At 36.4% G+C, this 22,248-nt stretch overlaps 2 protein-coding genes and 1 non-coding gene across 4 annotated transcripts; all 3 read right to left on the minus strand.

Annotated features, from left to right (window-relative positions):
• Window positions 1–3,853: 3,853 nt before the first annotated feature.
• On the minus strand, window positions 3,854–3,925 carry TRNAC-GCA (transfer RNA cysteine (anticodon GCA)). Its single transcript has one exon. It is a non-coding gene; the product is annotated as a tRNA-Cys (tRNA).
• Window positions 3,926–4,435: 510 nt separating this feature from the next.
• LOC135677111 (fra a 1-associated protein-like) lies at window positions 4,436–8,099 on the minus strand. Its single transcript, XM_065189039.1, has 2 exons — window positions 7,850–8,099; window positions 4,436–4,964 (listed from the first exon to the last, which is right to left on the minus strand). Exons 1-2 carry the CDS (start codon window positions 8,062–8,064, stop codon window positions 4,601–4,603), a joined length of 579 nt encoding a protein of 192 aa, XP_065045111.1. The 5' UTR covers window positions 8,065–8,099; the 3' UTR covers window positions 4,436–4,600.
• Window positions 8,100–11,418: 3,319 nt separating this feature from the next.
• Window positions 11,419–17,170, minus strand: LOC135677112 (protein YABBY 2-like). Of its 2 annotated transcripts, none has more exons than XM_065189040.1 (6): window positions 16,798–17,170; window positions 15,093–15,212; window positions 14,850–14,967; window positions 14,058–14,109; window positions 13,885–13,960; window positions 11,419–11,713 (listed from the first exon to the last, which is right to left on the minus strand). In XM_065189040.1, the coding sequence occupies exons 1-6, from the start codon at window positions 16,864–16,866 to the stop codon at window positions 11,579–11,581; spliced, it is 570 nt and encodes a 189-aa protein (XP_065045112.1). In that variant the 5' UTR covers window positions 16,867–17,170; the 3' UTR covers window positions 11,419–11,578. The 2 variants fall into 2 exon arrangements, with proteins under 2 accessions (XP_065045112.1, XP_065045113.1); XM_065189041.1 differs by having other exon boundaries at window positions 14,058–14,106; window positions 16,798–17,166.
• Between the last annotated feature and the right edge of the window lie 5,078 nt (window positions 17,171–22,248).

The raw sequence follows: 22,248 nt of genomic DNA on the forward strand, positions 1-22,248 counted from the left end.
GAAAGGAGACGCACTACTTACTGCCGAACACTGGTTCCTGTAAGTCTGGGTCTAGGGCATCTGGTCCCACTATAGTTTGCTTCAGGCGGTAGCGCATCTCCGTCTTAAGGGAGGCGGCAACAATAGAACCTTTCTTTTTGGCTGTGGACTTTGATAGCATAAGACCACGTGGAAGGGTAATGCCATAAAGTTCCCCTGGAGACCACGGAAAAGGAAGCGCCTAGTTGCTAAGTAGTTCAGGTCTGGGCCAAGTTATGGATATAGCAGGCATCGAAAAGGCATTGGCTCACACAGTCCAAAACAAGCTCCTGTAGCGGCACTACCATTAGAGTTCGAAGGTTTATACCTATACTGGGGCAATCTCATGAATTGGGTGGGAATTCCTCTTATTCAATCCATTGTGCCTAGGCGTGTGGGGAGAAGTAAATGTATGCCCGCGCATTCATATGTTCGGGTGTGCATGCCCGCAAGGTTCGGCTGTTTTGAGACGTACGCTCGGCCTATTTCTTGGTGGATCAACCAGTGGCTGCTAGAATAGGTCTTAGTGCTCCATCCAAGCAGGAATGATCTGTCAGTTGGGTATAACATGGAAAGCATTAATAAGGCAATCAACATTGTGAGTGGATTAGTCAGTTCCTCTGTATGAAGCCATGAGAGCATGCCAAGGATAGATTAACGATGAAACCACAAAAAGGCAATACTTCCTCTGCTATGGGGCGAAAGAGAAGATAATAATCGACTTGCACAAAAAAACCTCTGCTGACCCTTACGAAACTATTCTTTACAAGCTCTTTACCTTCCATTAAGAGAGTTCTAGTATACCACCAAGCATAGAGGTCTATTATCACGTTATTATTGATGGCTCTTTATTGAATCGTAAGCTCCCTTTTGCTTTCACATGACATTTGATGGTTATTATCTATGCACCTTCTACTTTAGCCAGATGACTTTTCACTTTCATTCACTTTCTGCAGCTAGTCAAGCAAGCACTATTGCAAACTCCAACTATCAAACAACCGATCCCGTGGACCAGGCTGTGCTAACTCACCCGCCACGATGCATCAGTTCACTGATGATGCTAATAGTAGGAAAGGGTTCAAAAAAATGGGGAGAGTAAAAGCACAGGATCGAAACCTTCTGCATCCAATCATGATATTATGTCAAAGCAATCTAATGTTGCCACATAAAAGAAGTTAGTGGTACACATCAACTATCAAATATGAGATTGTTTATGCCCTGAAGGAAGGAATCGAGAGAGCTGAAATTGAGTCCCCATGAAAACATAATATAATGATATTGTTAGATATATTTTTTAAAGTTTTCTTTGATAAAAGATCCAATACACAGATACTCTGATGCTACATTACATTACTATCTATCAAATAAGTGGATGCTATTGTATATGTCTACTCATCCCGACATGTCATTTCTTTCCTCATTAATACAAATAAGAATTTAATATTTAATAGTTCCACAGATACCTACGTAATAAATAATGTGTGATGATTGCATATAATTTAACTGTTCACTGTCTTTTCTATAATTTGTCTGTCTAAGCTATCGTTATCAACTTATCAAAACTAGAGAGAGAAAAAATTATAGTGTTAAATTATATTTGATGTTAAATTATATTTTATTTGATTCACACAAAGAGGGAAAGAAAAAAAAAAAAAAAGAAAGAGATTATAGTGTTCATTGCTTCCGCATATTTAGGACTTCAAGTATAACCTTTTCCCAATAAAAAGAAATCGGGACTAGGTTTTTGTGTTGATTCTCTTGTTATGTATATACTAAATACTAAATTAGATTAGAGCATGAGAGATCGAAAATTTGCTTGTGACGAGTTCTTGAATGGTCGTTGAACTGACCGTTGATGTTGTCGAAAAAAGAGAGAAAAGAAGTAAAGGTTGCTCGATAAGGGGTTTAATTAAGTGAAAGCATGATGAGGATTCTCTTTCTATGCATGATCATCGTATATGTTAAAATGGGATATTCTAGTTGGATGATGGTAGTTAATTTGGTGGGCGAGGTATCATCGGAGGTCAACAAGATCTATTGGTTGAACGTGGACTTGGATAGGTGAAGAAACTTAGGAATTGGCCATCATCACCATCTGACTAAGGTTCCCAGCCATTTCCTCCATCATTGGCTCTGATAATAATAAATCTTTGGTCTTTTTTTTTTTTTCCAAGCTTTAAGAAAGGCCTTATACATCCCTCCATCATTTGTTGTTTTATTGATTTTTCTTCTAGTTTTTGTTTATCTCAGAATTCTCATTAATTTCACATGTGTATTATTATTATGATGGTAATTACTAGTACATTAAATTCCATCAACTCTCTCTCTCTCTCTCTCTATTACTAGTACATTAAATTCCATCAACTCTCTCTCTCTCTCTCTCTCTCTCTCTATTACTAGTACATTAAATTCCATCAACTCTCTCTCTCTCTCTCTCTCTCTCTCTCTATTACTAGTACATTAAATTCCATCAACTCTCTCTCTCTCTCTATTACTAGTACATTAAATTCCATCAACTCTCTCTCTCTCTCTCTCTATTACTAGTACATTAAATTCCATCAACTCTCTCTCTCTCTCTCTCTATTACTAGTACATTAAATTCCATCAACTCTCTCTCTCTCTCTCTCTCTATTACTAGTACATTAAATTCCATCAACTCTCTCTCTCTCTCTCTCTATTACTAGTACATTAAATTCCATCAACTCTCTCTCTCTCTCTCTCTCTCTCTCTATTACTAGTACATTAAATTCCATCAACTCTCTCTCTCTCTCTCTCAGAATTTGCTTCTGTACAATTTTCCTCTTTCTGTTTAATTTTCTCATATTTCTCTCGTTGTAACAGTTTTATGATTGTTAGTGGGAAGCGGATTTTTATAGGAACGAAAGGTTGTGTGTGTGTGTGTATATACACTTGCGATTGATTTATCTTTTGTATTTGCTTCTCTCTCTTTTGCTTTGAGTTTGGTTTAGACAAATTATACCTCATCCAAAAGGCCCTCTTTTGAGTGTTACTACTTCAAAGTCAGAATACTTGATGCTCCATATGAGATGGTTGTGTAGCACGGTGATCTCGAGATGCAAACACAATTCGTGTAGACTTTTGATGCTCGTATGGACTGTCTATATAAACATGGAAGAGAGAGGGAAAGGCGAAAAAGGGCACCAAATTCTGATACTCCTCCTCCCGAGGATCACTAGCTTTTATCATTTTTATCTATCTTTTGAGGGGAATAGGAAAAAGCCAGTTAATTGATCCAAAGTTATTAGAAACGATCTCTGAGATGATGATTTGAAGTGGCATCTGAAATGATCAGAAAGATATTCCCTGAGGAGCTTCAGAAAACGTGTTAAAGGTTGCTTTTTTTTTTTTTTTTTTTTTTCTCGATAATCATGATAGAAAATGGGGTTCCAATCTAATAATGCAGGAAGTCCATTTCACATTGTCATAGTTTCGAAACTGTTTTATTAGAAATAGAAAAAATAAAACCTCGTGATTTGTGAGATGGTGATCGATTGATCGTTGCATTGCTTACTTTATAAAGGCAGAAGAAATGCATTAATATTCATTCTTTTATGCAAACTTTTGTGTTTAATTAAAAATGATTTTATTTGTTAAGAAACAAAATTATATAAATTTAAAACATTAATCTGAATTAGGGCCCAACCGGGTTCGAACCGGTGACCTATTGATCGATTGATCGTTGCATTGCTTACTTTATAAAGGCAGAAGAAATGCATTAATATTCATTCTTTTATGCAAACTTTTGTGTTTAATTAAAAATGATTTTATTTGTTAAGAAACAAAATTATATAAATTTAAAACATTAATCTGAATTAGGGCCCAACCGGGTTCGAACCGGTGACCTATTGATCTGCAGTCAATTGCTCTACCACTGAGCTATGGACCCTCGATGTTAAAAGTTTAGTTAATAAATATTTGATGGTTATAATTGATATATATATATTGACTCCCGACAACGATTACTGGTATTTTTATGTGATGACATCCACGTTTTATATTTTTTTATTCAAAAGGTTGCTTTTTCTTGGCTGACAGCAAAAATTCAATTGCACAACGTAAGCAACATCAAGTGAACATGATTATTTTTTCCTGCATTTACCTAACAGGTGAACATGATCGCCTTTGAATTAGAAATTGCCAATAGAATCATTTATGTTGTCTTTTATGGGGATTATTTTTGCTGGAGCCCCGACAGATGCGAGACAACAAGAAGCAGATATTTGTAGATGGAGTTGGCGATGTTCCTAAAGACGTCAACAAGACGAAAGAATTGAAAGCGGAAAGTACCTCGAGAAGCTTGTGATGGCAGTCAGCACGAGATATGGCCCGATGTGACAATTAAAACATGTTAGGCAAGCATTTCACAAATTGCAGCGAAAAAGCGCAAAACACAAAATTTGAAATAAAATATCAACTTGAGAAATAATTAACTGCATGAGCTACCAATCTCCTGAAACAAGTTTATTAAACACAACTGCCTTCGGAACCTCTTCCGCGGGATAACACCACTACTTTGCACTCTGAAAAGTCGCTTCTAATGCTACCACATATGCTGCAGTATTTACACATCTGCCATCTGCCCTGCATACTCAGAATATTCTGATTCACTTTTTGGCTTTGCAGGATCTTCCTTCAGTTGCCTATCAGAAGGTATCCGTGGACCACCGGAAGGTGCCGAGTCCCCCCGACGCCAAGAAGGATCTCCTAAAGATTTAAAGAATTCGTTTGTGATCTCCTCAGCTGCTTCCAGGAAATAACCGATGCCACCAAACAGCCTTTGCTCGATGCCTTCAATGTCACGGCGAAGGCCTGGTAAATTAAAGGGCTCCAATGATGGTGAATTGAGAGGGAGTGATCCTCTGGTCACTTCATCAGTAACATCATCTTCAGTGTGCTCAGTTTTTGATTCCACTACTTCCACGGGCCTAAGGACACAAAAACCATAATATTGATGTAAAGTTCACCAAAAAAATTAAGCAAAGCAAATGCATTTGCAGCTTCTCCACAAAAGTATCAGTGCATGCCATCTAACGCAAATTTTTAACTTTTCCATATTGCACAGAAAGATAACTGAGGTCACAGAAGAGCAGAGGCATTCAACAAATGAGAATGGTATTGGCATAAGGATAACATTTCAGTTTTTCTGGAAAAGAAAAAATTTAAAAGACTGAAGTTGATATAAAACCTGCCATCAAAAACTCACTCTCGGATAAACAATAATCCCACTAACGTGAGGTCAAGGGAAATTCAGCATCCTCTATCAGGAGGTTACTTAGGCAACTCAAACGTGATCATGTAAGCTACAAAAGAGTAACTTGATCATGGCATCAAGACTCGCCATCCAGGTAGTGATAAATGGTGGTCCAATGCACAAGGTTGTCACCAATGTTGGTTTAGAAAAGGTCAATTTTCGGGTGTTACCTCACAAGCTGAGAACTTGTTTTCATGACTCGAATCCTAATCACATAAAATGCAAAGGAACAACTTCATTGGACTACCAAGACCCACCCGCTGGCCTTTAAATTATAATCGAACACCAATAAGGATAATATCTAGGGACAAACATAATAAGCTTGAACCTAGGTTTTTTATATGGGAGGTTAAACATTAGTACTAGTGCTTGACAGAAAATTAGAAAGTCCTTTCTGCCAAGTAATGCAAGCTAATGTGGAAAACATAAATTTTAAACGAATGTAAAAGGTTAAAGCAAAATATGCACCCAAGAGCCACCTAATGTAGTGAATCTACGACCCCTACCATGCTGCAAAGAAATGACATTTCAAGGCATCTGAGAAATTTGCATACATAAGACATGAAACTTGGTGCCGTTCCATTTTAATCCCTTACTATGATCCCTTCACAAAATCTTACCAAACATAGCACAGTTCACACATCAAGATGGAGACAGCTGAAATGTCCCCAGCCATAATACTGCACAAGTTTAAAAAACTAGAACACCATGAAATTTATTAAATAAAAACAATGGAAAAAGTTGTTAACAACAAGTGATATTCTGACTGATCAATATAGAGGCACCAACACAAGTGTCAAATATCAGATCAATATTAGAAATAATTGATGGCTATCAAAGAATGACAAAGAAATAGCATTTCCCCGTAGATGACAAATAAAAATAAACTAGATAACAGACAAATAAAGTCATAATATAGATAGGAGGCAGCTGAAACTTTACTAGAAAACAGGTTTCCAGAACTAGGAAACAGAAGTAACGATGGGCTAAAAAAAATAGATTATTAAAAACAAATTAATGGAAAATACTTCAGAACATCAAATATCAGATGAGAAAACAACAAGCCATAAAATAAAACTGTAGAATATTAAGGTACAAACCAACGGAAAAATACATGAGAACATCAAATATCAGATGAGAAAACAATAGAACAACAAGCCACATAATGAAAGATTACAGTGGTGAGCATGTACTGAATGTGTGACCTTCAGATCTTCAGTGTGACAAACTCCCAACTAAGGACATGTTTGATCCATCCTTCATCACCTGCTAGTGCTACAACAATATGATGCCATGCACTAGGACTTTGAGAAGATAACCCACAAACAATTACAGTGACTAAAGGAGTTATGTGCCTATCATGTTTTTTGGAGGGTGTCTGCAGATTCAATAGACGACATTTAACTTATTCATATTGCCTCACCCCACATGTACTAAACCAAAATCCACCATATGGCACTTTGACCGAGTAGCTAGGGACACAACTTGTGCATCGGTGACAAAACCGATTGTTTCAACTTTCAACTATTATAATAATTCTATTACTGTTACATAAGATCCATGATAATATGCCTTTTCATACTTAAAACTTCAATATGCTTTTCATACCTAAATCTAAACATATTCCTTTATAACTTATCATTGTCAAAGTTCTTGAATGACCATAAATGACATCTTACAATTTTTTTTAATTTATCCATGCGATATATTTTCCTATTAATAATTCCAGCTTGATTGCATATTTATGTAATTACACTAAATCAAATATTATCTTGAACATTTTAGTCGAACTGAATATGTGAATGCATATGCTTCCTCATACAGTATATGTAGTATGCAAAACTGCATATACTGTATTTGGGTTTCCTTGAGATCTTTCAAGTGTTTTCCAAAACCTTGAAGCCTATCCGTAATGTTGTCAAAGAATTATTTGTGCTTTGTCTTGATCAGAACTTTTAACATTTGTCTTGATGCATACCAATCTCCCCTGGAAACGACTTTTGGCAATTCTCACCCAAGAAGTATAAATTTTCTAATATACAAGCCTCAAGAAGATGAGATGGAGGGAAAATGACAGCAAGGGCTATCACAGAAAGAATAATCATATGGTAGATAGATATCAGACAAAGTACTAGACTAATCGTGTTACAAGAATGGAAGTAAATCATCAACACGATAGTTCTCTTGTTGAATCATCATCAATCCACCAATTATTTCATGACTAGCAAGAATCCCTAGAATACCTAACAATCATCCCCTGAACCCATGGTAGCAAGAATCACCAACCAGGATGCTGCTGCTCTGTTAATAACCTAGAAGAGTGAATTCCCTGCGCGGATGCTCTATAAAGCTGCAAGAATATACACAACTCATCCTAAAACATCAAGTATCCAGGATGTCACATCTTTGTTCCTTTTCTTGTCCAATTGAAGCTGAGATCATCAGAAATCAACAACCCAATAAGCCATATACACAATCCCCCATCAGAGATCACCAGAAAGTGGCAAGAATAGATCAAATTAAAGAAGAGATGGCAGAGAAGAGATGCGGTACGATTACCGGCCAACGCAATCCCGTAGGGTTTGCTCGGTCTTCTCGCACTTGCGGACGAACCTGCCGGGCTCCACCTCCTCCGTCCGGCAACTCGATCGCACCACCCTCCGTGTCGAGCACCGCTCCTTGTCCTCCACGGATCGAAGGAATTTAGGGTTAGGGTTCACGATATCCCCAAAGCCCCGCCCCGAGTTCTCCTCGTCCTCCCACTTCCACCCCATTTCTCTCCCTCTCTCTCTCTCTCTCTCTCTCTATATATATATATATCTTTGCTTCTTTGATTGGGAAAGCAATCCAATAGTTATTGGATATAGCAAGGCCACAGCCATGTCTGAAGGGACACGTGTGCTGTTATGTGTAGTTGAAGGTTCTGGAATAATTGCGATCATAATTTTATATATAGATCTCAATTATCTCACATTATATCCATTTAATGCTTATATATTATCCTTTAGAAGGTGTATAATAGAATATAGTATAAAAATGTCCCCTCAAATATGAGGATTCTTCGCACGTACCTATTGTTCTTTTCAATTTGCACTAAATACAGATGCAGAATATTTATATGTATTCAATTTTTTATTTGAAATCAGCTTATTTGGAGATTAGAAAATGATATAAAAAAGATTGTTTAATTATCATATATATATATATATATATATCAATATTTGTATATTTTAAGTTAATAGTGTCAAAGTTCGAGATTTGGCTGGACCCAGAGGCTTAGATGGATCGGCCCGGCCCGGCCCGTCTTTCCATTTGCCACATGGATTTGAGTGGCCCAGAAACCAATTCCTTTTTGCTTGATCTACAGTGAACCACAGTTAAGTAGGAATAGCATTATTCCTTTTTACTTGCCATCACAGAACACGAGAGAGAGAGAGAGAGAGAGAGAGAGAGAGAGAGAGTTGTGGGTTGGCATTGATGCGAGGGTGGATAATGAGATGAAGAGACGTCTCAGATGACAGCGTTGGCGACTGCAGAAAGATAGGAGGCAGTGCAGTGTAATTTGTAAGGACATGAAGAGACGGCTCAGATTACTGAATTGCTTCGTGTCACTTCGGAAAGATAGGAGAGGAGCGTTGAGGGGGTGGGAAGACACAGATACAGAAAAGAAATCATATGAAGAAGACTTTCTTCTCTCTGTCGTTGTTGGGTCTTTGGGGAGGTCTGCAGACAAACACATCAGTGCACATGTAAAGCAACAAACAAAGGAACATGAAATGACTCTTCGGATGTCCGTCCACCCACTCCCACCCATGAAACGTCAACACGAAGATACAACAAGTAGAGAGAGAGAGAGAGAGAGAGAGAGAGAGAGATGAGTTTTGCATGCATGCATGCAGGTCTAGCTGTGGAAATAGGACCTGTGCTGCATGCATGGGAAAAGATGAGAGGGTTGTGATAATATCCGGCAGTGTGTTTATGTATCTGTATGGTTAAATTTAATGCTCATACTACCAAAATCATATACTCTCTCTTTACACTAACTACAATTGTTTGGTTTACTTTTGGTGTAAGATCAAAGAATGTTGGGATTTATAGAGGTCAAAAACCAAGTCCAAATATTGTTTATATACTCTTTCATGAATTTTGGACTGTTCATGCTTTTTTCTTAATTTGTACTACATAGTTAATCTAGTTTTTGGATAAATATTAAAATATTACAAACGTGCCATAAGTGGATTAAAGTAATTATATATATATATATATATTTATGTTTGTATGTATTATAGATAGAAATAAGTAGAAAAAAAGAATATAAAGGATTGACAATGTTTGAATCTCTAATAAACATTTTCCACTCTCATTAAATCCATATTCTGATTTAACTAATTCTTTACTTTTAACAAACATCTTAGGATTTGTGTGTTAAATACATACATTAGTATTGATATCAATTATTTTAAGCAAGGTGTGATGTTAATTATAATGTCATATATTGGTCATGAATGATTTCTGGAAATTAAATTAAACCAATTAAAAATAGTCCTGATTTATCATCTGTACAAAAATATTTCCTTTATGTATATATTGACATTTTATTATTTATGACAACAAAAAAACCAATAAAAATTCTCTCCAACATCTGAAACGAAAGCGTGCGCAGAGTTCTGCAGGAAGAGGATTAAATGCTTGCATGGCTTTCCTCGCCATGGCGGAGCCCAACATGAGCCGACCTACCAGAAGACAGAGAGCGCGTGTTTTGTGCCGCAGCAGAAGCGTCAGACCGCGTGCCGCCGTGACGTACGGTGGCAGATGCCTCATCCATCCCCTCCCCCCACCTTCCTCACCTTTCATCATTCTCCGTCTACTACTGCTCCTTGCTGTCTCTCTCAACATATTTCATGCATTATGCGACACCATCATGTGATGGTATGGCTTTTGCAAGGGTTTGTCCTCTCATTCACAGCACCAGTTCAATATATCAAGAGAGAGAGAGAGAGAGAGAGAGAGAGAGAGAGTTATGAGGGGGATACATTTGGCCAGATGCATTGCAGTGGTCAGATGCATCAAGAAATCTGGAGACACTGTGGATAGTGACACTTCATTTCCTTTCCACGATGCTTCTCTCTCTTCTCTCTCCTGCATTATGCACGAGCTTCATGTATATTGACTGCAATTTTACTCCTCAAAGCAGAAAAGCCTTCGCTTTCTGTGCAGCACATTCATGTTTCTTATCTTTTCCTGATGGAGAGGGGCAGAGAGAGATGAAAATTTTATTTTCATTAGCGGAAGTACAACAAGACATGTTACTCTTTAACTCATTTCTGTCCTGATTTTTCTGGAATACATTCATGTTTCTCATCTTCTTCTCCAGATGAAGAACTGCATGGAAACATAAATGTAGATGTACCATAGACATCTTTGGTGGTTAAGAAACATTAATCTTATATTATCTAATAGGCTTGTTATTATTTATTTGTAACATGACTAAAAGCAAATATGTATAGAAGAATTCGGGCTAAACTTCAACAAAATAAGATTAATATACATCAGAAATTTTGAAGTAATTAAACAGAATGGAAGTAGAAAAGATAATCACATTAGTTTTACCAAAATGAGCTTTAATTTTAGCATGCCGCAAGGATTCTAATCGAATTTGGCACTTCTGTGTCTTCATTTTAGGTTCATTGGTGCAGAATCTTGAGTTCTTCTGTGCAACTCTTCTATCAGATTTATTGCTTCTTGGATAAAACCATTAAACTACCAGAATTAGCTATTTTCAGATATCTTGGTGATCCTAAACCATGTTCATGATGTTTGCTATTTGCTTCAATGTTATAGAAATTGATCCTTAGCTTACTATTGAACGATTCATTACCATTTCAATTCTATGAATATAAACTAAGAATCCATATGCTTACTTTAACCATAGCAAGAAAATACTATGACAAATGATCATTGGTTGGTCATCTTCAAAAACCATTAGCTGCTGACCTATCTCTTAGACTTTCTATATAATTAAAAGGAGACCAAAATAGTTTGATATGATGTTTATTTAGCAGAAATGTAAACAAAATGAGGAGTTCTGTAGAGTTTAATTACCAACATATTACCAAAATAAAGAAGAGTTTAGTTGGCAGTAAGTAGGCGACGAACAAATTATTGATGATAAAATTTCTAGTACATGAGTCTGATTAAAAATATAATCCAGGGAAAGCAGTAAAATAAAATGTACTTGCTTCAAACTTGACATACAGAACACAAGTTTAAGATATTAATGCACTACATTTACTCAAGATTTATATCTTTCATCATAATTTCCGAGCCTTTAGGCACCCTAGCGAAGCCACTGCCTCCCTCAAGCCTTAGTTGCGTATTATCATCAAGGTTTCGCCCGATATGAATATGAGGAAAGTGTGCCCACTGCAAAGCAGCAAACATCAGTGCACAAAATTATCGAGCAACTGAGCAAAGAAAATGATAATAGATTTGACTTATATTGATCTATATATAGTATTATGATTTAGACTAAAAAGTTTCAAGTCCAACCGTTTGTTCACAATCTTCCAACGACACAAGACTTGATCGATCAGGCGAACTTGCATTATCAGTGAAAACAAACCAATAGCTTTATTAATTGGGCATGTGTTTATAGTTGCACTAGAACTATGTTATGAGTTACCAAAATCTTATAAGTTATCATATAAGTTGCACTGAAGAAAGAAAATGAAATTGTCTAGTACTCTTTCAAGTGCAACCAATTTGAAGAACTGAAGTAATATGGCATGAGGATAATAAGTTGATGATGGAGAACACTAGTAATGAGAAGTATCAGGAGAAAGCACATTGTATCAATCACATAACATGGCTTCATTGTTGATCCAAAAATATTTAGCAGCATGCTATGTATAAAGTCCTGAAAGTATATGAACTACAAAAAGCATCAATGAAAATGATATCAATGATTTACTCAGGATATCTGTATCGGAAAAAAAAATAATCAAGGCATTGCACTTTTCAGGTAAACTTAAAACTATTTTCATTCTCTGTGGCTTGTTAAATGTACATGCAAGACACTCCCACAATGAATAACTAATCAAGAAAAAAGGATTATATTTTCAGAAAAATTCAAGTGAATTAAGTTGATGATCTGATTTTCCATTCTGTGACAAGTGTTCAGGTATTTTCTAGTGATGTTATCTTCATGTCTATCCCACTGTAGCTAAACATACATCTGTTGACAGGAGTAAGATGCCACTTTCCTCAGCTAATAATATGTTAATAAACACAAATGCAAACAGCTCATCTCACTGAAAGATGAAGAGCAACATTGACTTGTTTGTGTACACAAAGGTCATTCTGAACTTAAAAGCTATATCTAATAAGAAAATGACTTCTAAAATTTCAAAAATAACATTAACAGAAGGAAATACTGGAAATAATAAAATTATAAAACTCAATTTTAATTGCCAGTGAGCTTTTTTGTTTCAGATATATTTTTCTACCCATTTTAGAGAGAGAGTTAAAGATGCATAATTTTCCTTATATAGTCAATATTCCCCTGTTAATGTTTTCCTCGACATATCTGGTAAATCTTATCTACTTTGGTAATTGGGTGAGCTATGATAAGATTCAACCATTCAATATATATATATATATATATATATATATATATATACATAAACAATACTTGGTGTAGACTCTATTTAGGTTAGGACCCATTTGACTATAACAATTGAATAACCTGACTTCAAATGGCTGATCCATCATAGAGCTCAGGTGATAGCTTAGGCCCTTGTGCAGTAGCCCTAGTCAAAATCAACAAAGGATCACTTACATCTTTCAAGATAACTAATACATATATGCCATTGGAGATTTCTATTGTTTTTTGAAATTAGTTTCTTAATGTGCATTGACCTTTTATGGTACCAGCACTGGAATCCAATATTATTTGCAACATATATGAGAGATTGCTAAAACAATTGGACCCAGAAAATAAGATAATACAAGTATTATACATTTCATTATCATCTCAAGCCAAGTGTTGTATAAATGTACATATATTGCTTCCATTTATATGTACATGAATATATACATTCATACATCTTAAACATATGTAACTGTGTATTTCTAGATAGGATGGTCCAAATGATCTTTTCTTAATAAATCATTTGACTAAGACTGTGGCATTGAAAAAAGTAGTCCCAAAGCATGAAAAAAATGATAGATTTATGCTAAAGCATTTAATCCATGTTACTAACTAATATATAAAAATTAATTAGTACAATATCACCTTCTTATGTCGATCAAAATATTCTTGCCAAGTCTCAACATTGAGACCTTTTGATGCTGCCTACATGGCTATCACTGGTGATTCCTTTTATAAGAACCAATTAAGTTGAAGTTACATTAACACTTCAAGGTATATCATTTTTATAAATCAATTTTAATTTATTTGATCAAATATTTGGATAAACAATTGTCTCATGTTCATTTAATAGCATTAGCTTTGCTTTTGGTGATGGCATTTAACACAACTTCACCTGAAGTGCAACTTTAATTTTCTTTCATTGCACCAATAATATCATACTCACATTCTTTGCTGCTGCACTGAATGCTTCCTTGTGGCTAATGTTAGGATTATTTGCCTTGATCCTTTGAATCTCCTCCCTACACCCAAAAACATAAATTAATGGCAGATAAAACATTTAAGCGCCATCATGATCAGTGTTCTTTAGAGTGCAGTAATCTAATATTGGAAACTCACTTGATAAACCTGTTGTAAGCAGAAGGAACACGTTGTCTCTTTTCTGGGGCTGCTTAACATAAAAAGGATATTAGTAAGTTAATTGTTGTCAATTCATTAGCTTTAAACTAAGCATAATTAAATTTCTTGGTAGGGTGTTAACAGTTTGCAGAGGCCCATATGATTGAATGCATGCAAAGGATGCTATAATCATAGGCAGAAATCTTATCGAACATTTCATAATCGAGGAGATCATTATTGTAGTTCTTTTGGATAAATACAAATAATAAGATTTATGATGATCTATATGACTTTCTGTTTATGAGATGTTGCCTTATACTGTTCAAATTATATAATCTTATTTGACACAAATGCATATGAACTTGCTTGAGCTTGGCTCAAAAATGTTTAGATTGTGTTGCTAATGATAAGTGTAGAGTTTTCGTAAATTAGTGGGTTAGTAAAAGAAAAAAAAAAAGGAGGTAAATTGAACTTTTCTACAGATTTGAATGAACTTTTTGGAGTCTGACTTGCTATGGGAGTCTTCTTTTGATCAGGAAGAGGATGTTATTCTAATATGTCCTCGTAAAACTTTCGGGTTAATGTAATCTACACAAGATTTTGAGTGCTTCATGGATAATGATTTGTACTTTAGATATTCTTTCTATATTGGAAATTTAGTGAAGTAAACATAGACTAAACCAAGTTAAGATTCTTTTTTTCGGTTTAATTCCTGTATCAGGATATGGAGCTATTCAGGTATCACAATGGTGCACTTAAAGAGAGATGATAAGCATTAGAAGAGATGCTTACGGCGAACCGGTAGCGCTTGTTGTCGATCATTCTTCATCGAGTACATCAGTGAAGTCATGGCATACTTTGAGGATGATCCATACTCCATTGGGTTTCCATTAGGTGCAATGCTGTAGGTCTGTCCTTCTCTCAACATCAAAATGAGACATGTGAGAGTTCATGGTGCATGAACAAGCTACATAGTAGGGTCTAGTAACCAAATGTTTCATGGAAGTGTTGTGCATCCAGAAATATTTATAGAACCTGATGATCTTGCAATGGGAGAGTGTGAAGCACAGATCCCATATGCACAGAGAGCAAATTCGCGCAATGTCCGCATCGAACGGTTACCATGTTGAACAGTTTGTTGCCTGGAACACTAACCTGAATGCACAGCAAGATAGTGTCAGAAGTTTTAGATTGGGAGATGTTTAGGGTTCTACTTTAGCAGCAAGTTCATAAGTCAAAGCATTTCAACAATTGAATGAGTGTTGCTCGAATTAGGGTCATCTGAAACATCTTTGATAGCTTCATCCTAGATGTATTATTTGCTCTTCCATCATAAACAGCCTCTTGTGGTTCCAACTCAGATACCATCGGCATAGCTATATGGATTCTGAGCATGCAACTTGGCATTAAGAATCTGTCAACAAGAAAGCCAGAACACAAAGACAAGATAATGTTGGAGAGAGGAAGGAAAGGAGAAGAAGAAGAAGAAAGAAGATGTGGAAATGCATGCACTACTAGTAGAGGAGGAAACAGCTACTTAAGAATGACTTCCTTTTATGATCTCACTTCTTTTTATGTTGTTGAGCTCCTCTTTTCCGATGTCTGCCTTTAGGAACTCAATACATGAGGAGGTAAAGCGAGAGTGGTATGCATTCCAGACATCAGAGGAGTGAGAAAGGGCACGAACTCAAAAGAAGAGACAAGATAAAAACAAGGGGAAAGCAAAGGCTGCTACCATCAATAGCATTCTCTCTCCCTCTGACTTCTTTGTTACTCCCAGCTGCTCTTGGTCAATGAAACATGTAAAAGAGTTGGTTCATATAGAGAGGAAAACGACACGACAAGCAGCCCACATCGATCCACACATCTCACGATGTGTGAATGGAAGGGAAAACCAGTAGATGCTTGTAGGAATCTGATGGAATCTGTTCCAAGACCTTTCTCGAATGTTTTGGAAGCTTGTAGAGGAACTTAAACGCGAAATGGAAAGATGGATTCCGACTGTGAAAAGCTTACTTGACTCGATCTCTCAAACAATTTTCTCGATGCAAATATAAAAGAAGGATCAAAAGGTTGAGATTTTGCATTTGATTCACACGTTACATTACTGTACCAAAAAGATCTTCACATCCTTTCCACAAAAAAATAGAGAACAACACAAGGAAAGGAAATATCAATGAAATCTCAGCAAATAAATAAATAAATAAATGATGAGATTGGGAGAAGACATGAGACTCGAATCATTCCATGGAGAGGAATGAAAAGAAATTGATCTATATTAAGCATAATTTTTTGGTATTCAACAAATAAAAGGCATGTGAACCATCTGACATCGTATGAGTTCTTTCTGTCAGATCATCATCATGCAGCAAGTGACTTCAGATGACTGTATTATCTGATTCATGCACATTGTAAGAAGATATCAGTAAAGTCACCTTAATTACCAACAGCAAGTATAAACCAGGCCTGCTCGACAACCTCATCATGACTAGCTAGAATTAATCTCAACATGATGCATGAAACACTCCTCAACAAGCCCAAGAAAGCTTCAGCTAGTCATCGGCTTGCTAATTGGAAGTGTTTCTTTTTAGGCAAGCTAACTGGATGTCTCAGAAGCACAAGGAAAGACAAAGATGGGTATGCTTTTGTTAGTTACCCTTGATCAGTTGAATGAACAGATCTCCATTTGTGTGCACAAAACTCATCTAGAGAGAGAGAGAGAGAGAGAGACGGACTATACCGCAAGGATCGTGTTGCAAAAGTTGCAGTGGACGTAGCAGATATGCTCCGGAGCAACCTGGGCCGACATTTCCAGTTCAGAAGCTGAGAACGATCTTTGCACATATGCTGCGGAAGAAGAAGAAGAAGAAGAAGAAGAAGAAGAAGATGGAGGAAGTGAAGAAGATGTGTAAATGATAAGATTATATATAGCAGATCAAAGGGGGTGATTTCCTTTCCTTAATTTCGCGTCTTGTTTTCATCGAGCGACAGAAACAAAAAGGCAGGCGTGGGTGGGGGCAACGTTTGCGAGTGGCTTTGTGGAGACCTCAGGCTGGAGAGGTGGAAGCGTGATGATTGATCGAATGAGTGGGTGCAAATCTCTCTCTCTCTCTCTCTCTCTCTCTCTCTCTCTCTCTCAACAACATGTGGAGTGGGGAAGGGGTCTTTAATGGATGCATAAAGGAAGAGAGGGAGAAAGAGTTACCATTGGGTGGCAGTGGGAAACAAAACAACAAATACCAAGGAAATCTACTGTGCTTCCTCAGAAAAGATTAAGGATATGTGCTGTGGAAAACAACTGCTACCAAACAAGGGTCACAGGCATCATTTTAGAGTTATAAGCACCACCTCATCAATCACAGCCATGTGTGTCTCCCAACTCTCCATCCACTGCTGTTGATCTCCTGAGTAACTTTCCAGTCCATGGATCTAATCATCCTTCTCTCTTAACCCTTGCAGCATTCACTGGCAGAGGTACTTCACCCAAGTACTGCTTTGCACATGCGTGCACTGACATGTAAAGATTAAGAACACTGCATGACAAACAAGATCATGTTGACTTCTTTTATTTTGTTTGACCTAAATGCATCTGTCGACCCTTCACATTCTTAATTGGTCTGTCAACTGCCTTCATCATCATAAATGGTGGCTGCAATTTACACAACAATCATAAAGGTGGAAGAGGAAGCAATAAGGTGAATTAGATTTGGCTCAAGGAGATGGGGGTTAAAGTCACATCTGCAACAAATGGACAACCTGTTCTATGGATAGCAGTGGATTGGACACATTGAACTAAGCTGGATTTTCTGCTACAGACCATCATGTGAATCAAAATCCTCAAGCATAAATCTCTTTCATGATCCAGTTAACCAGCAACAGCTAAATAAATTTGCCACTCCAGAAAAGAAGAGAAAGAAAAAGATTCATATAAACTCAGATAGATAATGTTGTGTCAATGAGGGATGCCTTCTTCTCCCTAGAAAAGAAAGAAGGGACAAAATCAAATTACCTAAAGATCAAAACTGTACTAAAAGATTATTTATTATTAATGACCTCTTTCCTGGTTTTAAATAGTAGTAGTAGAAGAAGAAGAAGAAGTAGATGATCTCTGTGATTGCACTTTTTCTTGCATTACACATCCACAATAAAACCTAAACCCCATAGGACCAGATTGTTCATGTCCTTGCTTGATACTTGGCTCTTCCTTGTGACATTGATAGATATTTTGGATCATTGAAGAAATGTCTTTGATGATTATTATTCTGGTTCCTTCTGTGGCTAGGACACAATGCTTCTTTCTACTTAGGCTTCTTTGTGTGGTTTCTCTGTGATGATGTGCACAAGGTTTGGCCAGTGATTCAGACATGTTTTGCGCGAATAATGCTACATCGATTTGATCCATTCTGAAAATGGTTGTAATTGACATAAAGAAATTAACTTGAAAATAATACATGATTTACAAAAACTTAACAATCTTATTCCTATTTGCCATATAGGTAATTGGAGATAGAACAAAATCTTCTGTGATGTGGAGTCTAAGAAATCATGTGAACCACCAATTTTGTTCTCTGGTTCCATCTGTTAGAACATAATATGAAAAAGAAAAGGTAGATAGCAACATAAATGGGGAGCAAGAAAACCTATAATTATTAATATAGATGTTTATTTTGGTTTATTATGATTTGCGTTTTTATGTTCCCCACCATCTTTTAGTAAACAACAAAAGACTGCAAACCATAGGATAAGACTCTACTAATTTCTTTTGTAGATTAAGACAAAAGCCAAATAAAACTTAGTTAATATCTCTCATTGCACAACACCTTGTTTGCTTGGAAGATTAAGATCCAATGTGTTCACCTTCAAGGCATCAAACAAAGGAAAAAAGTACAAATATGAGATTGGAAAATAAGCTACAATCCAATTTATTGTGACAACAATATGCCCAAACCAAAAGATTCCAATTCGATCAATCTAATCAATTTTCCATAGCATGTAGATTAGGAACATGTCCTCAGTTAATTTAAGCAAATCACATACACACACATATTATACGATGTTGTTCGCTCGCATCAAATAATAACTCATTTCGGGCGAACATGATAATCTCCGATAAAAAATCTTAGAAGGAAAAAAGATAGGGGGAATGTGAAAAAGCTTTATTGGCACCAAAATTATTCGTCTAAAAATTTATGATAATGTATTTATGGACTAGAAAATGTTAAAATTGATGTATCCTATCTATATAATTAAAGGCTGCTTCTTTCACACCAAATGGACTCTTCATAAACTTCCTTCCAGCCTTGTGTGAAAATCACAATCAAATGATGTGTTTACAATCTAAAATGACAGTGCTATCAACTCAAAAGGAATTGTGACTTCACAAGAGCTTCCAAGGGTCATTAATTGGGAAAATAGACCCCAAAACCTGTTCTGTGATTGGCATTTAATCAGCTTGGAGCAATCAAGTTAAGTACAGCAAGCTTTTTTCTTATGATGGAAACTTGATCTGCAGATTGATGGGAAAGAATCAAGTTGCTTACTCATGAATCTTCCAACTAGTGTTCCTCAGGGTGCCCAAAGATTGAAGGTTCAGTCCATTGACAAATTGCATATGTTTGTTCCTTAATTCATGATTAGGAAGATGAAACATAATGACTATGCTACTAGAAAAAGAGATGTAAAGATGCATTTAGAATAATTACTTGGTACAAACTAGAATAGCTCACATTGGCAGATATGTAAAGTAACTGAGAGAAACTTGTCATGTATAACCTTGGAATTCACAACACACTAAAGTCATGCAGCCTCAGGTTATAGCAAAGCTTGTGTTCCAACCATTAGAACTGTTTTCCATCCAATCTAGCATAGATTGATCTATCATGTCAGTTTGAGTAGATATGGATACAAAAACAGCAAGCTACATAATCTCCTAAGCATAAAGGATCAGCTATATGAATCATTTCCCATCGTCAAGTATTGTGCATCTCTATCTCATAAAGAGTCAACATTTACCTACATAGAACTTCCAGATACAAGACAAGGTTGATAAGGCACAAAGCCTTGTCCCTCTCCACAGGATAAGGTTGAACCGGCGGTGGAGTGGAGAAGTCCAGTGGAAGGGGAGGTGCCACCCAAGCTTCATTTCCAATACATCCGTTCTCGCAACATGGATCGTCCTCGACCTCAGCCTCAGGTTCTCACTGTCTGTTGTTGACCTGCCCACTCCCTTTCAGTGGCCCGGTCAGGTGGGTCTCTTCATTTGGGACAGGAAGAAGCGTCTCATTCAGCCAATGTGGAGTGGATTTACTACGCAACTGGTTTGTCACTGTCACAGGAATGAACAGTGAGATATATAGTCATTTCCGCTAGAATCTTGCAGGCAAATATGTCAAGTAGAAACAGTCCATGAAACTTGCTGAGCTTCAAAAGCTTCTGAACCATATATGCAGAACGAAGCTAAAAGCAGTGAAGTACAATTTGGCCACCGATAACATGTCATCGACAAGCAGTCAAATGAACCAAACCAACAGGTAAAGACCATTCTAAGACAGCAATTGCAACTTCTTAAGCAAATAGAATACACATTAAGTCCAAGTTAACTGTGATAGATCTATCTAATCCTATACACAGATTCAATCCTATAACATAGACTAAACTGCTATGTTTGGAGTTGGCTTCAGCTTTTCTGTGCCTCCAAATGTCATCATCAAGATCATTCAACAGTTCTTTCCGGTGCCGTCAAGGAAAAACTACAACTTAGCTCATAGAAAAGGACCAGATGACATACCAATCAAGAATTGGGACCAGAAAGAAAGAAAGCAACAACATTAACACATTTCTGATGCTCTGACCTTCTTATTCCTTTTCTATTTTCTACACAAAAACAGACCCTGGTGCTTGGCAAGGCTACTCGCAAATATTGCCCACCAAAGGCAGGTAAATTGATCTATAGATTACACCACCATAGAAGTCTTAAAGAACAAAAGCTGAGTACTGCTTTAGCAGTCCTTTTTTATCTTATGACACATCATTTCTGCAAAGAAAAGTAGAGATTGAAAAATCTGCAACCATAACAACATAATATTATGGAAACCATACTACTACTAACTCAAATGTCCAAAAAAAAATGGGGATAGTAGTGATCTTAACAGACCTCTTCATGAAAAGAATAAAATGATAACAGTAATCTGTGGATTGAGGATTACACATGTGAACAGAGTCAATATATTAGCTCCAACTATATGTTGATACCACTTTGATGGTAATTTGGTCTATTTTGTTTGTCTCCAGTGAGAGACATGATCTACTGGCCATGAAAGGTTAGTCCTAACCACAGTTCGATTCAAATCGAAACTTAATCGGGCTGGAATCGGAACCGAACCAACCTAGCGGTTTGTCGGTTCCAAACTGAAACAGAATCGATCGCGGGCACTTCAGTTTGGTTTTAAATCATTTTAATATATTTAAAAGAAACATAAATCACATATATAATTATGGTGCAGTGATTAAAATATTAAATATAACTCAATAAACATGGGCTTAAGTCTTGAGAGAGGCTTTTTGTTTGATTAAAGATTTTATAATTTTATATTTTTTTTGAAAGAGGTATTTAGTTGGATGAAAAATTTTATAATTTTATTTCTTTTAAAATTAAAATATAATAAAAATTGATGATTCAAACTAGAACCGAAACCGTCCAAACCAGAATCAAAACTGATGGTTTTGGTTCGATTCTAGAACCAAAACCTAAGTGGTTTAATTTGGATCCCTGGTTTTGGAAAACCAGAATCGATAGTTTCGGAATCGTGATCAGGTCTACTAAAGCACCTTCATAATTCAATTTGAAACCTATCAACTACAAAATACTTTGTTGATCAAATGACAACTTAAGATATGTTATGACTTTAAGTAGTTCCATTCTCTTAAGAGATTGGTTGTAGCCCTCATGAATTAGATATTTTGAGATTAATCATGATTAACTCAAATTCGAAGCAATAAGAAGGGATCAAGAAGCTAAATTAAGCATACTATAAGCAAAGCTAATTGCAAAATAATCCCACTTAGATTTAGTCAAAGAAAGAATACATAGAATAGTGACCAAACATCTCCCCCTCAATAAAAAGATTATGGGAGTGAAAAGAAATCAGAAGACAAAAAGAGATCATTTGTGAGAAGCTATGCACGTTTTGTA

The sequence above is a fragment of the Musa acuminata genome, chromosome BXJ1-6, assembly GCF_036884655.1.
Source record: "Musa acuminata AAA Group cultivar baxijiao chromosome BXJ1-6, Cavendish_Baxijiao_AAA, whole genome shotgun sequence".
In the NCBI taxonomy this organism is placed as follows: Eukaryota; Viridiplantae; Streptophyta; class Magnoliopsida; order Zingiberales; family Musaceae; genus Musa; species Musa acuminata.

Bases quoted from the DNA above. Each gene is read 5' to 3' on its own strand.
- LOC135677111 (XM_065189039.1), bottom strand. From the start codon at position 8,064: ATGGGGTGGAAGTGGGAGGACGAGGAGAACTCGGGGCGGGGCTTTGGG. The intron at 4,965-7,849 runs GTAATCGTACCG...TTGTGTCCTTAG, and splicing joins CTACGGGATTGCGTTGGCCG to GCCCGTGGAAGTAGTGGAAT.
- LOC135677112 (XM_065189040.1), bottom strand. From the start codon at position 16,866: ATGTCGGCCCAGGTTGCTCCGGAGCATATCTGCTACGTCCACTGCAAC. The intron at 15,213-16,797 runs GTATAGTCCGTC...CTGTGCATTCAG, and splicing joins TTTGCAACACGATCCTTGCG to GTTAGTGTTCCAGGCAACAA. The intron at 13,961-14,057 runs GTGAGTTTCCAA...TTTTGGGTGTAG, and splicing joins GCTTACAACAGGTTTATCAA to GGAGGAGATTCAAAGGATCA.